Here is a 21,530-nt window from a genome sequence, read left to right as displayed (position 1 = left end):
CAAAACTATCTCTCTTTTCCTCCGTACCGAAATCTCCACAAACGGGGGAACAATGGAGCTGATCCAGATTTGCATCATCAGAAACAATGCACGACGTGTTTTGGACGTAATATGGTCTTTGTTTACATTAGCAAGCATGCTAACACTCAGAGCTAACTGGAGAGAGCATGTGTAAAGAAGCAGGAAATTAAAAAAGGAACTCACCTTGTGGTAAACCCGCAAAAGAAAAAGCATTTGAGCTCCATACTGTTTCAGAAATAATCCTTGATGTGGTTTGGAACATGGTAGGGCATCTAATCACGGCAGCATTTAGCTGTAGCTTGTAGAATTCTGAGCAGGCATTAGCTCCCCCTCCCCCTTTTTTTATTTATTTTAATTTTATTTTAATTTTTTTAAAGCTAAGGGCCCAGAATCAGCTATTCTCCAACAGGGCTGGAATAGAGGGATATGAGGGATTTCTAAAATGCATGATCTGTTCGGTATTTTGAGCAAAGCACATCATAGAGGTGTTCATTATATATTTTTATATATCTGAGACCCATAATATATAACCTTTCTAACTCCGGTGTTTCCTCCTCTTCCTCTTTCAATGTCTCAGTCATGACAGAATAATATAAAGGGCGATAAAAGACTGCAAGGCATTTGATTTGCCCATCCTTGCAGAAGAAGTAGCTTTTTAGGTTAATGGCAGGCTTTGCTTGTATACCCATGTCCACGTATTAATGTATGAGCATTTTGGGCATTTGCACGTGTGCACGTTTTTTGCATGCATACCACACAGAGGCGTAATGTTTTCGAATGTGTCACCTTCGCTGTTGTTAGCTTGTTCATGTGGATTAATCAATGGAGAAATATTTCTAATAGCCACAGGGCTTTCTTACCTCGGCTACAGAGGAGATGCACGTCCACCAGCAGCCAACGCGGTCATTCATCCATTTGCCTCATCTACAAAAGAGGGATTCCTCGTCCAACCAAAGATGGACAGAGAGCGACAGAGTCAGGGTCAGGGAAATCATTTTCATTTAGGTCATTTCCTTCAGTGTGTTGGTCAGAGAGAGCACTCAGGACTCACCGCCAAGGCAGAAATTATTCTTCTCTATCCCTCAAAGGGCTGCAATGCACATTTTAGAGAAAGTGCATGGAGTAAAACAGTCTTGTATACCCCAGGGTGTGCAATAATGAACAGACATGTGTGTGCATAATAGGGCTGATGTACCAAAGAAGCTTGAACTCTCCACTGGGTCAGTCCTCTCTGTTACAGATCACTCAGCTAAAGCAGATAGGCCTTGTTGAATATCACATGAATTCCTGTTGAAGTGGGACTTTCTAATGGAGTTCCCTGCAGCCTCAAATGTGTTGCTGACGTCAGGCTTCACAGTGGGCGAGTGAGCTCCTGTCGATCAGCTCCCATTTATTCTTCATGAGCCCTGAGAGCTTCCCGTAGAGCAGCGGCCAAACACTCAGTCAGATCAGAAAGGGAGTCTTCGCATTCTCGCAAGTCATAGTCTTACCAGAAACTTCATAACACTTTTGAAAATTCCCACTTTCAATGAAAAACGTATGTTATCATTGGTATTACAAAGCACATAGTTAGTTGAAGAGATCATGATTCAAAGGCCCAGGAACTGAGTTTATTGCTTAAGTAGAAATATTTTTGGGTTATTTCACCTGAAAGATTTTCACATTTCTTTAGTCTGGCTGCACTTCTCGTTGATTTGAAGTGTGCGGGGCTCAGTAAGAGTGATGTTGATGTGATGCTCGAATCAGCATCAACATTTTACCTTAATTTAAACGTTTGTTTGGTAACAGTCAATAACATCTGATCAAATCATGTGCACACAATCCTGATCAAGGTAATTGGATGAGTTTTATTGTGAAAACCAATACATAATACACAGATATTTTGTTGTTGTTGACTCATTGGCTTATTTAGTTATGAATAATTCATAGCTTCATAGATATAAATAAAAGAGTTGTACCCACCTTTTCTGGACTTTAACTTTCAGGTTTCTTAGCCATATTAGGCCATTTAAAAACATGTAAATAAACATTTAACATAACAACACTAGGCCAAAAATACATTTTAGATTTTTTCAAACGAAATAATTTAACGATATTCTTGAGGTTTGCATAAGGTAAACGTAGCTCCGCGGTGATGCACTTTCCCTGCAAATGCAACAAGATACTGTATAGCTTTGTCAAACAAAAGTAAATTGATCTTTTAAGATATTCATTTGACCTGTTTAACTTGTACCTGTTTAACTGTTTTTTCCAAAATAAAGCATGAATCTTCAAACCTATCCTTTTTTTTACTACTTTTTGTACTCTTTACATTTATGTTTTATCTTAATCTTCATCAGTGAACCACATTTCTCCACCATCTCAAGCCTCTTGCCGGATAGGAAATCGGTAAAATTCAGACATGCCGGAAAGTATGTTGATTGATCTGATCAAACTGGTCAGATGTCAGACAGGCACTTGACACAGAATGGCAGCACTGAAATTATCTCATACTACAGATGGACCAACAGCCAGAGGTGTTTTGTCTGAGGCCCCGGGGCCCCTGACACCAGCTTTGGATCTGACTGTGACTCTGGGCTGCTAATCATTGTGGCCTTTCAGCTGTGCAGAGTGTTTTTTGTCCTGCATGACTCCGACTGTGTGAGGGTGCTGATATATTTTTGGCTCTTTGCCCTTTCCAATTGGGACTCTTTGTCTTCCCTTTGCTTATACACATTACGTTTCATACAAGCTTTTAATATGCATCACTGTTAATTGGAGCCAGAACTAATCATTCTCAGATTCTCCTATTACTGTATAGCATCTCAGATTCTTTCATTTGTTGATTATTTTAAGGTGTTCATTTTTTTTTAAATGTTCCTTTCTCTTAAGGGTCTAAATGTACCTACCAGTAGAAAATGGAGCAGGTCTACTGTTAGACGACTAGCCTTTTATCTTAATCTAAATCGTATTATTGTCACAAATCAAAGACATGTTAATAGCAGTCATTGTTTCTGTGATGTGAATTATTGACAGTAATATGAAAATAAATAATTTATGGCTACATTTAATCCAGAAAACCCCCAGTAATGTTTTGTTTTTGCAAAATGAGAAGCAGCACAGTGTGTGTGAACAATTGGTACAGTGTACACTCTGTGGTAAATCCCCTGAGGGAAGTCTCCCAGCTAAATATTTACATCAGTGAAGTGGGAGCAGCAGTATGTTTCTGAGTCGCCATCTAGTGATAAGAGGCCATAACTGCAGATTTGTCGTATAATCTTTCATGCGGCCCCTCAGGATAGCAAAATCAGGGATCAGATAAGCCTTTTGGATCAGATTATAACAAGTAAACTAAATAATTATTGTAAACTGTTTTACTTGTAACCATTGTTGTTGCATATAACCATATGTAAAGTACCTCTTCTTTCTCTTGTCTTTACAGTTGCACAACCAAGGTATTCAAAAGATATCATCTTATTCTAAACCAGCACAGATCTTTTGCTGAAGAAATCTAGAGCCAGCCATGGAACAGAAGTCAAACGAGGTGTGTGAAAGCCTGATAGACACATTGTTTTGAGTCACTCGGCCGTGTCTAATATGACTTCCTTTCTAGTGTCCCAGCACCACCTCCCCTCAGAAGCACATGAAAAACAGGTCAAAATCCACAGAGGAGATGCAACAGACGAGGAAGGTGAGAAGAACAAATCTGACATTCAAACATCTTTCAATCCTTGTTCTCATTTTATTTACATTCACACTTTCAGAATACTTATACCCATCAGATATAATGTGATTAACCTGTCTCACCTCACAGGCCTTTTCCTCACAAAAGTCCCTCCCAGGCAGACCAGAGCTGGAGAAAGTGAAGGTGAGCTGTGCACATACGAATGCTGTTACGTATTTATTTGTATTTCACTTTTTAAAACCCAGGAATCCATACTTGAAAATGTATTTTCTTTCACATGTTTTTCAGGAGTGTCCTGACGGCTCTGACACGCCGTCATCCTCCACAGAAGAGCTGAAGTGATAAATGGAAGGGCATAACCATCAAGACAAACATAACATACATAAACATTATCATATGTACACAGACAAACGTACAACATTGTGAAAAAGAACAGTGAACTAAATTATAAAACACCCAAGCAATGAATTTGATTGATTGAATGAAACTAAACTAAAAATGGTTATTCGAACTCACGCACAAACTCACGCACACTGAAACACTTGCTTGTAAAACCTGTGATAATGCTGTTTCATTGTACTTTGAGTGTCGTATACATACCAGCTGAATGTGTATTGACAATAAATTGATGCTGTTGAGTGAAGCCGTCATTACTCTGCACTTATTCACATCATTAAAAATGGATGCTGTACTGATGACTGCAGGTTCAAAAAGCAGCATTGACTATCTAATGTCTTAATGTAATGAAAAAGTGGAGTGAGAGCTGAGAGGGGTTGAAACATGTTTTTTAAAATTATTTTGGACATCTGCTTTAGTGTTTATGTGTAAGAATTAGTTTGTACCTAAACCAGGAACAACACAAATTCAAATTCAGATGTTCGGGGGAGAAAACCATAACGGCAATTTGGAGATTTCCCGTTTTGAACGAGTCTGGTCCGTGAAACTGGCCCAAAGGTGATGAAACATTCATGTCACAGGGAAAGTTCAGTTTACTTTGGCTGTGTTCAATTCTCCACATTTGAGGATAAGATCCAAACACAGTCAAAAGGGGTCAGATCAAAACAGAACAGGAAATGCTGCAGAGCTTGATGAAAAAACACACAATACAAGTTGGCAGGGACCAAGTGACAGAATGAGAAATGACTTTACTTCAGTGTGTTCAAACAGAATCAGATTAAAGTAATGCCATCTTTCATTAGTTAAGGGGATAAGCCTTACTGAGGGACTAATGATCGAACGAGCTCTATGTGAGTAGAGCAGGTAAGGGGAGTGAGTGAATTGTATGAGAAGGTTGTTGGAACATTAACATTTCAGTATTTCTTCTTCCTACTGTTACCTTTGCACTAATCTGGCAACATATGCTGCTTCAGTTAAGGGTTGAGTTTTATGTGATAGACTTCTTAGACAAAATGCCAAAATGTGATGTTCCTTGTTGAGCTAAACATTTCATTATACCTTTTGTCAAATTGATAACCGTATCCAATCCACTTTATTTATTTATTTATAGTATGCCATAGACGGTGTAAATACAATTCAATTGTGATAATGAAGGGCATGAATTATTGCTACAGTTACATCATGTTACAAAGCCAAGACATTACTAATAATAACAGTGGTCAAAAATAATCATCAAATTCAGACATGTACAGCATGTGGATGTCCCCCTGCAATAGCCGTGAATAATGAGTTGGCAGATTACCTTTATTTCAAAGAAAGAATGCAATTCAACTTAAAGCATCACATGCATCCCTCAGTGTAACGTTATGCAATATAACTATGATCATAAACCGAAGAGAGAGGACCCACAGTATGCACCTGCAGGCTCCAGCTCATTGAGTGAGGTGTTTTTGAGTGGCAGGTAGTTGTACGATGACCCGGTGACCTTTTTAACTCCAGGCTGAGCAGCAACATCCCTGGGGCTTGCACATCTGGAGAGGCAATTAGCAGCATCACAGGGAGAGAGGGGGGGCTTACCCAAAATATCTGGAGTCGTGCCAGAGATTTATCCATGTGTATAAGTGATAACATATTCCATATGTGAACGAGTGTCTCTGCGTCTCTTTTCGCTGCTCAAGAGTCCAGCTGCCTGCAACACAACAGAGCTGTTATCTCTCCCTGGCACCCAGCAGTTTACAAAGTAACAACTCTAGTCTAGTTGGTCATTCATGTTCTGCTGCCCTGAGTTCATGGATGTAAGTCTGAGGTCAGCAGATTCGGGTGAGAGCACTGCTGATGTGACAGAATCCACTAATTGTTAACAATTACCCTGTTATTCAGGCCATCACGGCCTTCTCCCATGGTGAGGAGGACATTGTCTGTGGGTAGTGGGGTGTGTAAGTAAATGTGTGTACGTGTGTGTTAAGGTGGATCTCAGAAATTCTCTCTGGTTCATTTTCAATCACACCATGGGGCCTAGGCATCTGAACATTCTGCAAAAGTCACGCACTGTACATCGCACATGTTTGCCATACTTCCACTGACCTATCTCATGCAAGGAATTTTCATTTAATACCTTGGCTTTAACTTATTCCAAAACCACAGTGTGAGCGGACTACAGAGACAGTGCAAAATCGGTACTTTTTTTCCAACATTTACCACTAGGTGTCAGATTTCTCCTACTTTTTTACACAGGAATACAGAAGAACCTCAAGAGACAAGCATCATTAATCCTACAAAACAGTCCTCTTCATCTTGGATACTTTATCCAGCCCCAAATCAGGTGAAAAATAGATGGTTGAGAACACACATCATTCATCACCTGATATACAATGTGTTTTCCAAACGCATGCATCATTAGTTTAAGGCTTTGTGTTATTGATTAACAATGAGGTCTCTGATGAGGGAGCAAGTTAAGGGAAGAGGTGTTAACTGGTGGCTTATTTAAAGAGGTTTTGTTCTTCAGGTTGATACTTTCCTTCTCAGGGGCTCAAACACAACACCTAGGACGGTTTCAGACAAGGTAAGGTACCAACTCCATATGTCAAAATCATCTTTTTATAAGTAAAATCATTTTGAATCAATACTGCTCTAAAGCTTTCTATATTATTTGAAACAAAGGTTTTTTTAATTGCAAACCTCTGGACATTTTTCTACAGCTAGGGCATCAAGAGCGCAAACATCCGGCAAGCTGACAACTGTTACTAAATGTTTGATTAGTCCTTTTTCTTTTTACCCCCGCTTCATTTAGAACTAAAGAAGAAACATTTGGGCAAAACATGAAAAGCATAGACGTATAAATGTGAGTCACAGTGACTTGAAGGCAAACTCACCAAAAGTACAAAACCACGGAAACTTAGAGAGTAGACAAAGGCAGAGTAGATTAAAGCATTCACTCCACAGAATCACCAAAGTACATTCAGGGAGGATTGAGCTGCAATCTATGGAACTTGTCTAACGTACTCCCACATACAGATAGACGTGCTAACTTGTTCACATCAGAATCAGCAGGAGGATGCCACACAGAACAAGAAAGATGTAGCGACGGTAATTACTGTAATTTCCACTGCTGTAATTACTCAACTCACTTCCATCCTCTTTGCTTTACAGGGACACATTAGATTGATATTCAGACAACTTTAGTACTCCCTCCTCCGCTGGAGTCCCCAAAATATGGCAAAGTGGCTGAAATGAAAGGGGAAAAACAGTTCTCTGTGAACCGAGAACGTGGTTATCTTTGAGTTGCTGCTCCATACAGAGGAGAGTCTCTTTAGAGCTGACTTGCAGCTGCAGAAAACGAAAGGGAAGATAAGCAACATGGATACAGATGTGACCTTATTGATTCTGACAAGGTGTTTGTTGAGAGAGATGATTCAAGGCTTTTATTGTACGTACATAGCTACAGTGTAGTTATGTCGATGAACATCTTAGGTCACAGGCTCCTCCAACAGTGCAACACAATAAAACAGATAACAGAGGTAAATACAATAAAATAGAATAGAAGTAGTAGTCTATATACAAGTGATACATAATGTGTAATTTGCAAACAGGTGAATGTTATGGATGTTCTTAGTTCAGGTGTTTGATAGTCTAAACTCTAGATGGTGCCTCTCGGTGTGTGAAGTTTAAGTGTGATTTGATCTCAAAGCCAATTACACACACTGTGGGCCGCCTTTGTTTTAATTGCTTGTTTGTGGACTACAGTAGCAAAGTGAGAGACTCACAAGCTTGAGACATATTGGTCTCCTTTGGCCTGTTTCCTGCTGCAGGCTGTTAAACACATAGACTCTCATATGTGTTCCCTTAACAACCATTTCATGCTGTGATTTTAATTGCTTCCATATTTCTACACAGCATTCAATGCACCATGTCATCTCGATCTATAACAATAGTGTCCTCTGGTCGGAAACAAGCGATCAACTGCCATGGTAACTTATTAGTTTCAATTCCCAGCATTCTGTTTTTTGATGACTTTGAAATGCAAAGCTGATCTTCCCCACCTGAGTGCATCCTCTTGTTATTCATTATCAGGGTTGATGATGCAAGGGACTCAACTCTCCTCAAAGCCCAAACTCCTGCAGGAGGAGGACAGGGAGTCTGGCATCGTGTCCACTCTTGACCTCAGCAGCAGCTTTGAGATCCACAACCAACATACCAAACACCAAAGCAGCAGTGTTTCACCCAGGGAGGGAGATAGACTCGATATAGAGAAAGGTACAAGAGCAGCATGAAAGGAAGAATCATTTCCTGGCACGGCAGCAGGTCTGATGTCTTTGAAAAGGCAAATAACAACAGCAGAATCCAAACCACATGCTCATTAGATAAGGACATGCTCGAAATACACACACAGGGCCAGTGGGATCACAGTCTGGGCAACAAAGACAAAGTCCTGATGTTTGCTGGGTAATGTAGTTCTTCAGACGACTTTGATCTCTTTAGCTACGTGAAATGTCTTACTAATGCGATCTCTCTTATACAAAACAATGTCATCAGGTAAATTGAGCTATACTTAGAGGTGTAAAGTTACTACATTTACTCAAGTACTGTACATAAGTACAATTCTGTACTTTACTTGAGTATTTCAATATTTTCTACTCCACTACATTTATTTAATACCTTTAGTTACTTTGGATTTTTGATGTGAAATATAATCAACACTTAATTAAGACTTTAGTTACACCCCGAGTAACATTCACAAGCTACCCTGCAGTATACAAACTAATTTGAACTAGCTGCACCTTTACCAGCTTTGATAAACACATAATACATGAATAATTATAAGAAAAACATATACTAAAATGTGCTAATCTGCATAATGGGTACTTTTACTTTTGGTATTTTAAGTTTATTTGATGCCAACACTTTTATACTTTTACTTGATTAACATTTTGAATGCAGGACTTGTACTTGTAACAGTATACACTGATACTTGATCTGAGTGCTTCTCCCACTTCTGTCTATACTTAATCATAGAATAAGGCTGGTGTCGTTCTATATCAATCTTACTGTTAACAAATTCTGCAAAAGACCAAAACCTTGAGTGCTTTTGGTAGCTGGTGGTGCATGTGGGAATGACTCAAAACACACTAAAGTGTGTTCTTCCTAACTAAGGGGACACGTCATTGCAACCTTTTCCCTCTTTAATGTGTGTGTAACCTCCCACCATTTCAGTCAGTCTAGTTTATCTTGCCTCATAAGACCATTACACGTTGGGGTTATGACCTGTCTGTTTCTAATGAGCGTGGTCTCTGAGGTCCTATTTGGGTTAAGTGTCTTAAGTGAACAATGTCAGTATGCAGGGGCTGCCTCTGTGCTTCTAAATCACTTCTGTAGGAAAGCTAGGAGAGAGATTAAAGAAATGGAAATGCTTCAAATGACTGGAAAACGTATCTGTGATATATTTGGATAACTTTCTGGTGGTTAGACATACTGGCTTAACCATCTCCTTGTTTTTATGGTTGTGGTTTTAAACAGAAAGCTCTTCACAGACCACAACAGTGACTTCCAACAAGATCCCACAGCTCCTCATCAATCTATCCAAGATCCCTCTCCTCCTCATCCTCCTCTTCCTCTTTGTTTGCTCCTTGGACACTCTGAGCTCTGCCTTCCAGTTAGCAGGGGGTAAGTACCATGACCCTCAGTAGCCTCTCATTGGGTTTAAAGTGACTCTCCCAGCTGGTGTCTGCCAAATAAGTGAGTCACTGAGCTGTTGGTCCTGCTGTATAATTTACTGCAGAGGCTGGTGACTGGTGACCTTTTAGGATTTGCAGAAACAAGCAGTTAGAATCGTATTCAACATTGCTCTTGGCTAACATGTCATGTCCGAGAACAGCATTTCTGTATCTCTATGTGTTTCGCATATTTAAACAGGTAAAGTTGCAGGGGACATTTTCCAGGACAATGCGGTGCTGTCCAATCCCGTGGCAGGGCTGGTGGTGGGGATCCTGGTCACCGTGCTCGTCCAGAGTTCATCCACCTCCACCTCCATTGTCGTCAGTCTGGTGGCCTCGGGATGTGAGTAGGAGCATAACATTGCGGAGAGAACATAGGGAAAATGTTCTCCTAGAAATCCTCCATTTAAAACCTGACTTAAAGGTCCCCTATTATACTCTTTGTCATCAATATATTAGCGGTCTCGGATATATACAAAACATGTCTCTGAAGTGTTTGGCTCGAAATACTAAACAGATCATGCATTGTAGCATCCCATAAACCCCTCTGTTTCAAAAGTGCTGATTCTGTGTCTGTAGCTTTAGATGAAAATAAGAAGCCACTCCCCACGCCCCTCTGCGAGATATTTGGTTTAAAAAGAACACTATGGTGCTCTAGGACAGTGGTTTTCAAAGTGGGGGCCGCGGCCCCCTGGGGGGGCCGCCAGGGGGCGCTAGGGGGGCCTCAGAAAATTGGAGGCAAGATAAGAAAAAAAAAGGAAAGACAAAAAAAAAAAATTCTAATTATCTTTTAATAAATATTTTAAATCTGATTTTTAAAAAAAAATCATAATTATAAAATATAATTTATAATAATGGAACATATAATTTGCCATAGTCATCTTTCTGATTGCCTACCAGTCAAAACATCGTTCACGACGCCATGACGTCATGTTTAGACCTGGCGGTTTGCGCCATTTATCAAGCTGCTTTGCTCCTCAAGCGAGCAAGCTAGCTAGCTCAAAATGGACAGGTTTTTGACAAAGAACAGGTCAACGGAACCGACCAACAGCCCTGCTGTGGAGGACACTGCTGCAAAAAAACCTAAGAACTCCTGGCCAATTAAAATCAGAAGGTACGAGGCAGCGTACATTAAGTATGGCTTTACAGCCATACAGAAAAATGGCCATGATTGCCCGAAGTGTGTGCTCTGTCTGGAGACCCTCTCAAACGAGTGTTTAAAACCTTCGAAACTTCAGCGTCACTTGATGCAAAAACATCCGGCAGAGGCCGAAAAAACGGCAGACTTCTTCAGACGTAAAGAGGAGCATTTGGCCAGGCAATCTGCTGCATTCACACAGCAAGCTACCGTTCCCGAGCGGGCCCTGAAGGCATCATTTTTAGCTTCATACCACATTGCTCGTGCAAAAAAACCTCACACAATCGGAGAGGATTTGCTTTTACCAGCTACCAAAGACATTGTCCGAGAATTGCTTGGCGAGGATGCTGCTAAAAAAATTGACGCTGTCCCACTCTCGGGCAACACCGTCAGCCGACGGATTGGTGACATGGCGCAGGACGTATCTGCTCAGCTTTTGGAGCAGGTGAGAGCCAGCGAGTACTTCGCTCTTCAACTAGATGAGAGCACAGACATATCGAATGAGGCCCAACTGCTTGTGTACATTCGATTTATTTCCCAGGAGAGATTTGTCGAGGAAATACTGTTTTGTAAAGCACTTGAAAGAAGAACCACTGGGAAAGATATTTTTCAAGTTTTGGACGATTACATCGAGTCTAACGGATTGAACTGGGCCCGCTGTGTGGGGGTGTGTTCGGACGGAGCCGCGGCAATGACCGGCAAGATCAGTGGAGTGACCGCTCTCATTAAGCAGAAAGCCCCGCATGTAGTCGCCACACACTGCATGCTCCAACGTGAGGCACTTGTCGCAAAAAGGATGGATAACGAGTTGAATCAGGTACTACAGGAGGTTGTACAAGTGGTGAATTTGATTAAAGCCCGCCCCTTGAAACACAGACTGTTTACCCTGCTTTGTAATGAGATGGGCGCCCGTTTTGAGGGGCTGCTGCTTCACTCAAACGTGCGCTGGCTGTCACGGGGCGCAGTTTTGAACCGTGTCTATGAGCTGCGGAGGGAGGTTGGAGAGTTCCTCTCTTCTGAAAAGCATCAGCTGGCAGAGCGGTTCACTGATGCAACCTGGATCCGCAAACTTGCATACATGTCAGACATTTTTCTGCATCTAAATGTACTGAACCAAAGCATGCAAGGACGTGACACGTACATACTGCAGGTGCAAGACAAAGTGCGTGCTTTTTCCAAAAAGATTATGCTGTGGTCAAACAAGCTCCAGGAGGGAGTCACAGAGATGTTCCCACTACTTCACCAGGAGCTGCTGTCATGTGATGATTTGGGCTCCATCTCTCCAATGATCCAGTCCCACCTGGAGCACCTCCAAGGATATTTTAAAGACTATTTCCCTGACCTTGAAAACACACATTTAAACTGGGTTAGGAACCCCTTTTCCCCCGGTGTCGGTTCTAGTTTGGACATAAAGTCACAGGAGGAGCTGATTGAGATGACAAACTCAGGGGATTTAAAACTAAACTTTGAGGCTCTTCCCCTGTCTAACTACTGGCTACATGTAAGAAAGGACTATCCCACCTTGGCTGACAGGGCACTGAAATGCCTTCTCCCTTTTGCAACAACTTACTTGTGTGAGTCTGGCTTTTCAACTTTAAAGGTACTCAAAACTAAACATAGAGCACGTCTACATGTGGACAATGACATGCGTATGGCACTGACAGACATTAAGCCCAGGCTTGACAGACTGTGTAGGAGCCACCAAGCCCATCCCTCCCACTAGTGTGATCACTGTCTGTCACTTCCAACACACACACACACACACACACACACACACACACACACACACACACACACACACACACACACACACACACACACACACACACACACACACACACACACACACACACACACACACACACACACACACACACACACACACACACACACACACACACACACACACAAAAGAGAGGTTTGGTTTCTTTTTTCTGTTTTTGTATCAACAGTTTGTTGAAAGGTTTGTTATTCAGTGGGAATATAGTGTTGAACTTACAGAACCAAGTCAGTTTAATAGATTTTTTTTCTTTTTTGACTGAAAACTTTTGAAGACATAATGCAAGAAAGACAAAAAAAAAAAACTCTTGCATATGTAAATATATTTTCTGTAGGGTAAAATGTATTGCAACATAGTGTCTATAATAAGAAAAACATTGTGGTGGAACAAAGATGCCCTGCCATACAAATCTTATTCTGTGTTGAAAACATATTGTTAATATTATTCTCATGCTAAACAAATGTAATAATTACAGTATTGAATAGAGAATAAAAGTAACAAAAACGTTCTTAAAGTTGATGTGTGACATATTTTGTAGCATTGTTGGTGGGTTTGCAAAGGGGGTCCCCGGCAAGAAGCTAATGATTTTTGGGGGGCCTTGGCATGGAAAAGTTTGGGAACCCCTGCTCTAGGAGATTCAGGCAATAAGGTGGACGGCAGCTACCTGGTTGGTGATTGGCTAATGGTTACACAAGCCAAAAAAACGTTATGACATCATAAAGTGGCCAAAATCTGATCAGCTCATTTTCAAATAGGTTTTTATATAAATGGATCAGGACAAAAAGTGAGCGAATCTTTTTTCCTGAAGCTTTCAGAATCTCTTTACACAGAGGGGACACATGTTGATGTATAAAAGACGGGAAAAAGTGGATTTTGCATAATAGGTGACCTTTAATTAAACTATTAGCCGCAGAATATACTGAAATAACCTTATTTTTTGTAATTTGATTTGTATTACTGCTTCTTTCTATAGAAATGCATCATATTCTAAAAAATCATGTCTTTGAAGCTTCTTCACTGCGCTGTGTGAGAACCATGTATGACTGACAGTTTACTTTACATGACCTCAGAGAAAGTGTAATCTGAAAATTACTGTACTCATGAAAGCTGTCGCATAAATGCAATGGGGTAAAAAGTAAAGCATTCGCTCTGAGATGTAGTGGAAATATAAAGGGTGCCCACAAATAAAATATTAAAGTACATCAAATATGTACTTCTGTTCAATAATCAAGTAAATGTACTCACTTAGATTCCAGCCCTGGTGAGCTGCCATGTAGCAAAATGATTTTATTTACGGATTCAAATAAGATTAGACATGTAAGTATGCTATGCATTAAGTTACAATTCGCAAATATATTATAGCGTTGGTCAAATAAAAAATAGGTGAAATACAAAATGTAAATCATTTTCTGAGTGCACTGGGCCCTCAACTTTTCTAGGAAACTGAACTCACAGAAGTAAATACAGCGTTGGTTGAGGACTATTTTCAGCTGTGAATATAAACATGTTTGTTATTTTTGTGAGTATTTCTGGCAGCAAGATGGTGTATGTGGGACTGACTTAAAATAAACTGCATGCCCTTAGCATCTTAATGAAGGGAACATGTCAGCAACATTGTGCCTTATTAGTTTAATAGTTTTTTGTTTCTTTATATTAATTCTATAAAACACAAGGTCGTACATAAGACTGAACAGAAAATACTTGTTGGTGAATACATGTATTAACAGTTTTACCTTTCCATGGGATTAAACGAATAATAGAAAATTCATTGATAACATTACAAAAGACATACAAAAAAAGTGCTCTCTGCTAAAATATATATTTTGTGTTTGATTATTAGGACACACTGACTGGTCTGACATTTTAGATTGTAGTACTGTGATAACCATTTGCGAAAAACATCTGGGAATTAATGTAATCTAGTAGATTGGAATGGGATCCAAGGAATAATGAAATCAATATATTTCACACCCTTTAACCCCCCCCCCCACCTTTTCATTAAGTCTAGTTTATCTTGAGTAAAAAAACAGTGACATGGTGAGGTGACAGCCTGTCTTTATCTAATGAGTGCAGGCTATAAGTAGACCCTCCAGAAAAACGCAGGCAAAAATCCTTGATTATGCGGGCTAAATTCCTTGATTATGCGGGCTAAATTCCTTGATTATGCGGGCTAAATTCCTTGATTATGCGGGCTAAAATCCTTGATTATGCGGGCTAAATTCCTTGATTATGCGGGCTAAATTCCTTGATTATGCGGGCTAAATTCCTTGATTATGCGGGCTAAAATCCTTGATTATGCGGGCTAAATTCCTTGATTATGCGGGCTAAAATCCTTGATTATGCGGGCTAAATTCCTTGATTATGCGGGCTAAATTCCTTGATTATGCGGGCTAAATTCCTTGATTATGCGATTAAACATGCAGGGTTTTTATGTGATTTTATGCGGTGAAATTGCGGGAAGTTGCGAAATAGGCTAAATATGCGGGGCAAAAAATATTGGACTGTCTTATTTATTCTCTCTCACACAACCTGCCACTAACGTTAAACCCCTTTACTATTCAATTAAACACACTCAATGTTTATTTATTGTAAAAGCAATTGGGCTTTTTTAATCTCACACCCCCCCCCCCCCACACACACACACACTTCTCCGCCTCATTCCGTTTTCATTTACTCGTTCGTTATCTGACCAGCTTCAATCTTTTAGGCTACTCACTTCGTTTCTTGTAGCCCTCGAAAGGGTTTTGGAGGTTGATGCCTCGGAGAACGTGAGTTGAATGGCTTTCTTGTCCGCAGCAGCAGAAAGCATTTTCGAATGTTTGAATGAATCAAAGTGAGTCACCACCGTCGATTTTCTCTTATGCTCCAACACACAGTTGCACGGGGTGCAGAATAGTTTCCCCCCACTTTTTGCCCGGTCTTTAGTAGAAATGTTCGTTGGTAAATGAGATGGATTAGATTTTTTCATCTTGGTGTTTTCTCTATCGTGTGAGCTCCACACGTTCACTCTATACAGGGTTGTTTACATTCTGTGATGCGCGAGCTGATGACGTCACGTCAAGACGAGTCAACCTTTTTTTCCCCTCAGCTTTGTGTGTAAAAATGCGGGGATTATGCGACCTTTTGATAAATATGCGGCCTTTTAAAAATCTGCGCCATTTTGCTGATTATGCGGTAAATTCTGCGATCACAGAATCGCATTTTTCTGGAGGGTCTATATAAGGTCTTGTTGTTAACAGAGAATGATATCAGTATGCATGAGCTGCCTTTCAAATCCTTTCTGTGAAAGAACTCAGAGAATATAGGTAATTATCAAAGAGATGCAAACACATGGAATTGTGTGTGTTTGTGTATGTGCATACATTTATCCATCTTAAATGTTATATTGTTCGAGTGAAATGTGTTGTTCTTCGTGGTTTCACCCAACAGTGCTTGAGGTGAGGTCTGCTGTTCCAATCATCATGGGGTCCAACATTGGGACCTCAGTCACGAACACCCTGGTGGCCATGATGCAAGCAGCAGAGAGGAATGAGTTTAAACGGTGAGTGGAGAAAGGTGGCGAGGCACAGCATGAGTGCAGGAGAAGCTGAAGAGCAGGGAATAAGAAAATGAAATGGAAAAGTGAAGAGGATAAGTAGGGAGATGGAGGAAGATTGATAAAAGTGTTGAAAGTGCAAAGGAGATTGCAGAGGAGGGTTAAGAGAAAGCATTAGCAGCTGCCTGCTGCCTCTTTGCTTCAGCCTCCGTTTAAGTATCATTTATAAGAGTGACAATAATGGCACCAACAGACATTGACTCCGCCAGTATCTTTTTGGCATGAAAATATACAGCACTGCACAGATGGCATGTATTTTAATCTGTGTCTGGTAAAAATAAATATAATTGATTAAACATTCATAATTTACTAACTCAAAGTCAAAACTAAACTGCACATTACATCATCCACATATAAAAAAACTTGACCCATAAAAAGCAGATTAACAAGCACTCATTTTGAGTGGTTGATCATGTTAATGGCTGACCTTAGTGGACACAGACAATGATTGTGACCCACTGCAGTGCCTTTGCTGGGGCAACGATCCACGACTGCTTCAACTGGCTGTCGGTGCTGGTCCTGCTGCCGCTGGAGGTGGCGAGCGGCTTCATCACTAAGCTGTCTCTCCTGCTGGTCTCCAGGTTCAAGCTGCATCCCGGAGAGGAAGCACCTGAGCTGCTCAAAGTTATCACTGAGCCAGTCACCAAGCTCATCATACAGGTAACTATCAGCCAGTCAGCTTTTGTGATTAACCATTTCTTAAACCGCTCCCCTAAACAGCAAATCTTAGTTTAGTTGACCTAGTCATGGCAGGTCTTCAGTTTTTGGATTTCCGCAGTGAGAGCGATATTTGAAGATTTTGGAAATAGAGTATTTTTCCAAACCAAAGACACAATTCATAAGTGTAAGTAATGTTCTAAACCCTTTCTTTGCGCTAATGCGTGGCGCAACCATTATCATGTCTAGCTGGCTAGCTTACTGCCTAAAGTAGTCGGCCTATCAGAGGGCTTATCGGGTCAATGAGCACATCATTACATTAGTATGTGGGTTACAGGTTACGTGATAAATAGAAGTCACATTTACAGCACTTTCATTGTGTAGTATTCCCCCAAGCCGATCCCGGATGCTGCAGAGTTTGGGCGATAGTTAACCTGCTCTTTGGGGAACTTGTGGACGTGAACAATCAACCCCAGCAATGTTGCGTTGTTCAAAATGTTCCTTGAGATCTATTCATACAGATGTACTATTTAAAGAGAAAAGGTCCAGCAAGACTGATGTTAGGCTACATTTTTACACTCTGCAGGAATAATGCCATAAACACATTTGTTTCTACACTCTAAAAACTAAATCAGTGGCTTTGTAGATATCACAATAATAAAAAGCTATATTACCTTAATAAAATCTCTAAATATCACCAAAGTAATTGTTTGAGTTGGACATACCAAAATAAATGCTTAAAAATCCAACAGTTAATGTTGTGTTAAATTATTACTAATATTTAAGTTGATTACACGAAAATAAATGAGTACTTGACTAACAAATTATACTTTTAAAATATCCTTAATATATTTGGTACATTTCAGTCAAAATATTTGAGAATTGGCTAATTATACTGATCAGTTTCAGGAACAGCAATTATTACTCATTCCAAATCAATATTCTTGAAAAAAACATCATGAGTGGACCCCATTAACAATCGTGCGCAAATACAGTGTGCTCATGGGAAATCTGCGCCACATGTGGAAACCAAGCAAGGAAAACCCCATGACGAGAAGCACCAGGAAAACTCCCTGAAAATCCTGGTAAGTAGCCAGCTAGTAAAAGTTAATGAAATATATTGACCCTGTCTTTGTGCATATACAACTTTATAGCGTGTAATTATCTAAATACTGTCACACTTGCAGCCATGCTGTCGTAAGTCTAGCTAGTTTCTCTGTCCGCTTCTACACACGCATGGTGGACACAGTCAACCAGGTGAAGTGTAGCTAACGTTTTACTCGAGTAAAAAGAGAAACATTAGCACCTGCTATGTCCGCAGGTGTTGTTTCACCTAACCAACCAGCTCTCTGTGTAGCATAGTTAGCTGTTTATTTTAAGCTCCTTTTACACTGTTATTCAGAAATGCTGTAGTAAAGAAGATCCGCCATTACGTCTACTTTGTAATACTTAACGAGACAATGCCAGCATAATGCTGCCCCAGTGTGTGATGATATTAGATGGCATGCCGGCCTGACGTGTAACACAACGGCGCCGGCAAATATGTGTGTCTGCATGTCCCGCCATGCCGAAATAACGGCTCAACAGTCTCGCGGCGAAAGTATGGATAATATATAAATAAATGCACCTTGTTTGTCTAAGGTGGCTGTTTTTTTGGGTGATTACTGTATCTTGCGAGTGATTTCAGGTAACGTCTGCCTATCCGCGGCCAAGCAGCTGTTGTCTTGCCTACATGCACCCCAAAAAAATCTAAAACGATAATGTTCTCAATTGTATTGGTGAAATATTTTTACACTTAAAAATATTGAGTAAATCTTAAAGCTGTGAAATCATTTAAAATGTACCTTTATGAATTGAGTAAATGTAAGTACAAAAATCAAGTATGTCTAAAGTACCATAACATATACAATTGAGTAAATATAATTAAAATCCTAAGTCAAAACCACTGAAAAACACATGTAGATATCACTTAAATGCAAGGACACACACACACACACACACACACACACACACACACACACACACACACACACACACACACACACACACACACACACACACACACACACACACACACACACACACACACACACACACACACACACACACACACACACACACACACACACACACACACACACACGGGACGAAAAGTTTATTATTCCGCCGGTATTTTGGCCCTCTTCTCCTCCCGCATTTAACATCGCAGAAACTCCGTTCAAACATCAAAACGTTCAGCTTGGTCGAGAATCGATGGCTATTACTTTTCTCATTCATAACTTTCATAATTCCAGAGATACATCCCATAATACATCCCATTTTTAACATTGAAGTCAATGGAGAAAATCTTCAGACTTCAACAAAACTTCATGCAATTCAACTGCTAACTGTTCATTCATACTTTCACTCATTCCAACTTTAAAATCTTACACATCTTTCTGACATTATTCGTGTAAAACAACTTTTAAATCTGATTTTTACTTTTAGAGATATTAAACATTGTTCAGACCTTCTTTTAGAGGTTTTCTTCACATTTTAACATTAACTAGAGTGTGTTATGTCACAGCTAGAGTGGAGGACAGCTTGAAATTCGCATTCATATATATTTTTTAAACTGCCATAATTCCTAAACCCTACATTCCTGAGACATAATTTATCATGACAAATGTAGGAAAACATCTCGTAGCTTGAAAAATGACAAATGATTAAGCAAAAAATAATTAAACAAAATGCTTTTTGAGGGCATGAAGTGACAAAAACATTCAACATTCCTCCATTAAACCCCATTGTAATTTCAGGCAGATATTTCCTCACGGCAGCAGCCGCACACCTTTAGTTAAACTGCCAAAAAGGCCACATTATTAACCCGAAACTACACAAAAATTACACTTCAGATACTCAACTTCCTTGACATGGTTCACGTTTTGAAATTTCAAAGATATTTGTTACGGTTCTTCCACAAAACGTTCACATGTAAGAGGTTTATCTCTCATTCAGAACAATGAAGCCTTTGATCTCTACAGAGCTCGTTAGCTCAACTATAAACGCCTGTGTAATGGAACACGATGATGTCATCACTCCAACTGACAGGCTCAGAGCAGCAGGGTTATGGCTAGAAAGGATCCGTCTAATGTAAATATGACGTCACGTTCTAACTCTCGTTGTAATCGGAGCGGCTCGGCTGTAATCGGAAAGGGTCGGGGTGGGCGGGACGCGGGAAGATCGCGGGAAGATCGAGAAGAGACGTCGTTCTAACTCTCGTTGTAATCAGAGCAGTGGTAACCACTCAAAGTCCTCAAGAGATAGGAAAAGACAGCAGTGTGGGACCTTATTGCGGGAAATTACTGAGCACACATACCACCTACAGGATGAGACGTTCATGTGTACAGTGATATCAAGACTAAATGATCTTTTGGAGGACGTAAAGCAAAACACCCCACATGACAGTAGTCTTCCTCTCACCTTCACGCCCCCCAAACACAAAAGGCAGAAGAGGACCATAACACCTCTCAGTACCAGCCATCGTGGACACCCTTTTTCAGGCCGGGTGGGTCATAAAGCTGAGGTCATGAGATCCAACTACAGAGTGGACAGCTTGAACAAGATTTTAAAAGCTAAGTCCCCAGAGTCTAATGCGGGAGGAGCAGGCAGGGGTACGAAGAGGAGGATAGATGCTTTAGGTAAGAACAAAGTATATTTACTTTTGCCATCTCCTCTATATTCACAAAACACAGCCAATCATCCATTCCAATCCTATGTGACATGGCACAGTTCATTTCACTCCAATAGAAACTGGTATAAAAGAGACCACAGTGCATGACATTAAGGATTTTGGGAGATGGCCCTGTGGGTCATCTAAGCTAATTTACAGATGGCCCTGAGCCCAATAGAGATTGCCCTGAAAAATGCCGCGGACGAAATGGCACGAAGGGTTTGGGGGGCCTCCCCCTAGAACATTTAGATTTTTCCAGGTCTTACTGTAGATGCTGTCTGGTGCATTCTCTAGACTGAATTATAAGATGAACCGCCACAATATTATATTGTACAATTTCAATTTTATTCTTAATTTCACTTGTTTGTTTGCTCTTGTTTGCTCGCTTGCATGCCCTGCATAGCTATAAGAAATACTTAAGTTGTTGGTCAAGACACTTTCCATCTGATGAAGGCAAATGCCTTTCCAGATGTAAAAAAGTAGAAAACATTACATTCAGTTGTAACTGCCAAAACAAACATTATTTACACTATTATGGCCCCTGTTAAAAATGTTTGTAATGTTATCTACTGTAAGTTGGTCGAATGAATGCTTCCTCATCCGGAAGCTGACCGAGCAGCAGTCGAGAGGAGCCGAGCGTGTCCGCGAAGCACACAACATGGTGACGTTCCCGTTAGCCGGCGAATCTAAATCTCTTCAGTCAAAATAATTTCCCTTTAGCGCAATACCGCTTCAGTTGCGCCACTTATGTGACAGACAAGAAGAGTATGTGACAGACAATAATAGTCAATTCTAATGTCTAACACGTAATGTGGAGAAAGAGATGTCCTGTCTGGGTTGATTGTGCGTTGATCTG

General features: G+C 40.4%; 2 protein-coding genes across 2 annotated transcripts in view; one reads left to right on the top strand and one right to left on the bottom strand.

Annotated features, from left to right (window-relative positions):
- Positions 1-3,722: 3,722 nt before the first annotated feature.
- LOC307033025 (uncharacterized protein) overlaps positions 3,723-21,530 on the bottom strand; it is a gene marked incomplete at its 5' end in the record, with an annotated part of 34,853 nt that continues 17,045 nt past the window's right edge. The window contains one exon of the mRNA XM_079671295.1: positions 3,723-4,018. Within this exon, the coding sequence (XP_079527421.1) occupies positions 3,970-4,018 (49 nt within the window). The 3' untranslated portion in view covers positions 3,723-3,969. The remainder of the gene's footprint in view (positions 4,019-21,530) is intronic.
- LOC307034535 (sodium-dependent phosphate transport protein 2A-like) lies at positions 7,989-18,904 on the top strand (the record flags this gene model as incomplete). The annotated part of the gene is made up of 6 exons (XM_079673361.1): positions 7,989-8,049; positions 8,153-8,335; positions 9,593-9,742; positions 9,992-10,135; positions 16,140-16,251; positions 16,770-18,904. The coding sequence occupies 6 exons, from the start codon at positions 7,989-7,991 to the stop codon at positions 17,038-17,040; spliced, it is 921 nt and encodes a 306-aa protein (XP_079529487.1). The 3' UTR covers positions 17,041-18,904.

This window comes from Notothenia rossii, assembly GCF_949606895.1.
Source record: "Notothenia rossii genome assembly, chromosome: 3".
Classification (NCBI taxonomy): domain Eukaryota; kingdom Metazoa; phylum Chordata; class Actinopteri; order Perciformes; family Nototheniidae; genus Notothenia; species Notothenia rossii.
This window is presented reverse-complemented; position numbering and strand designations above follow the sequence as displayed.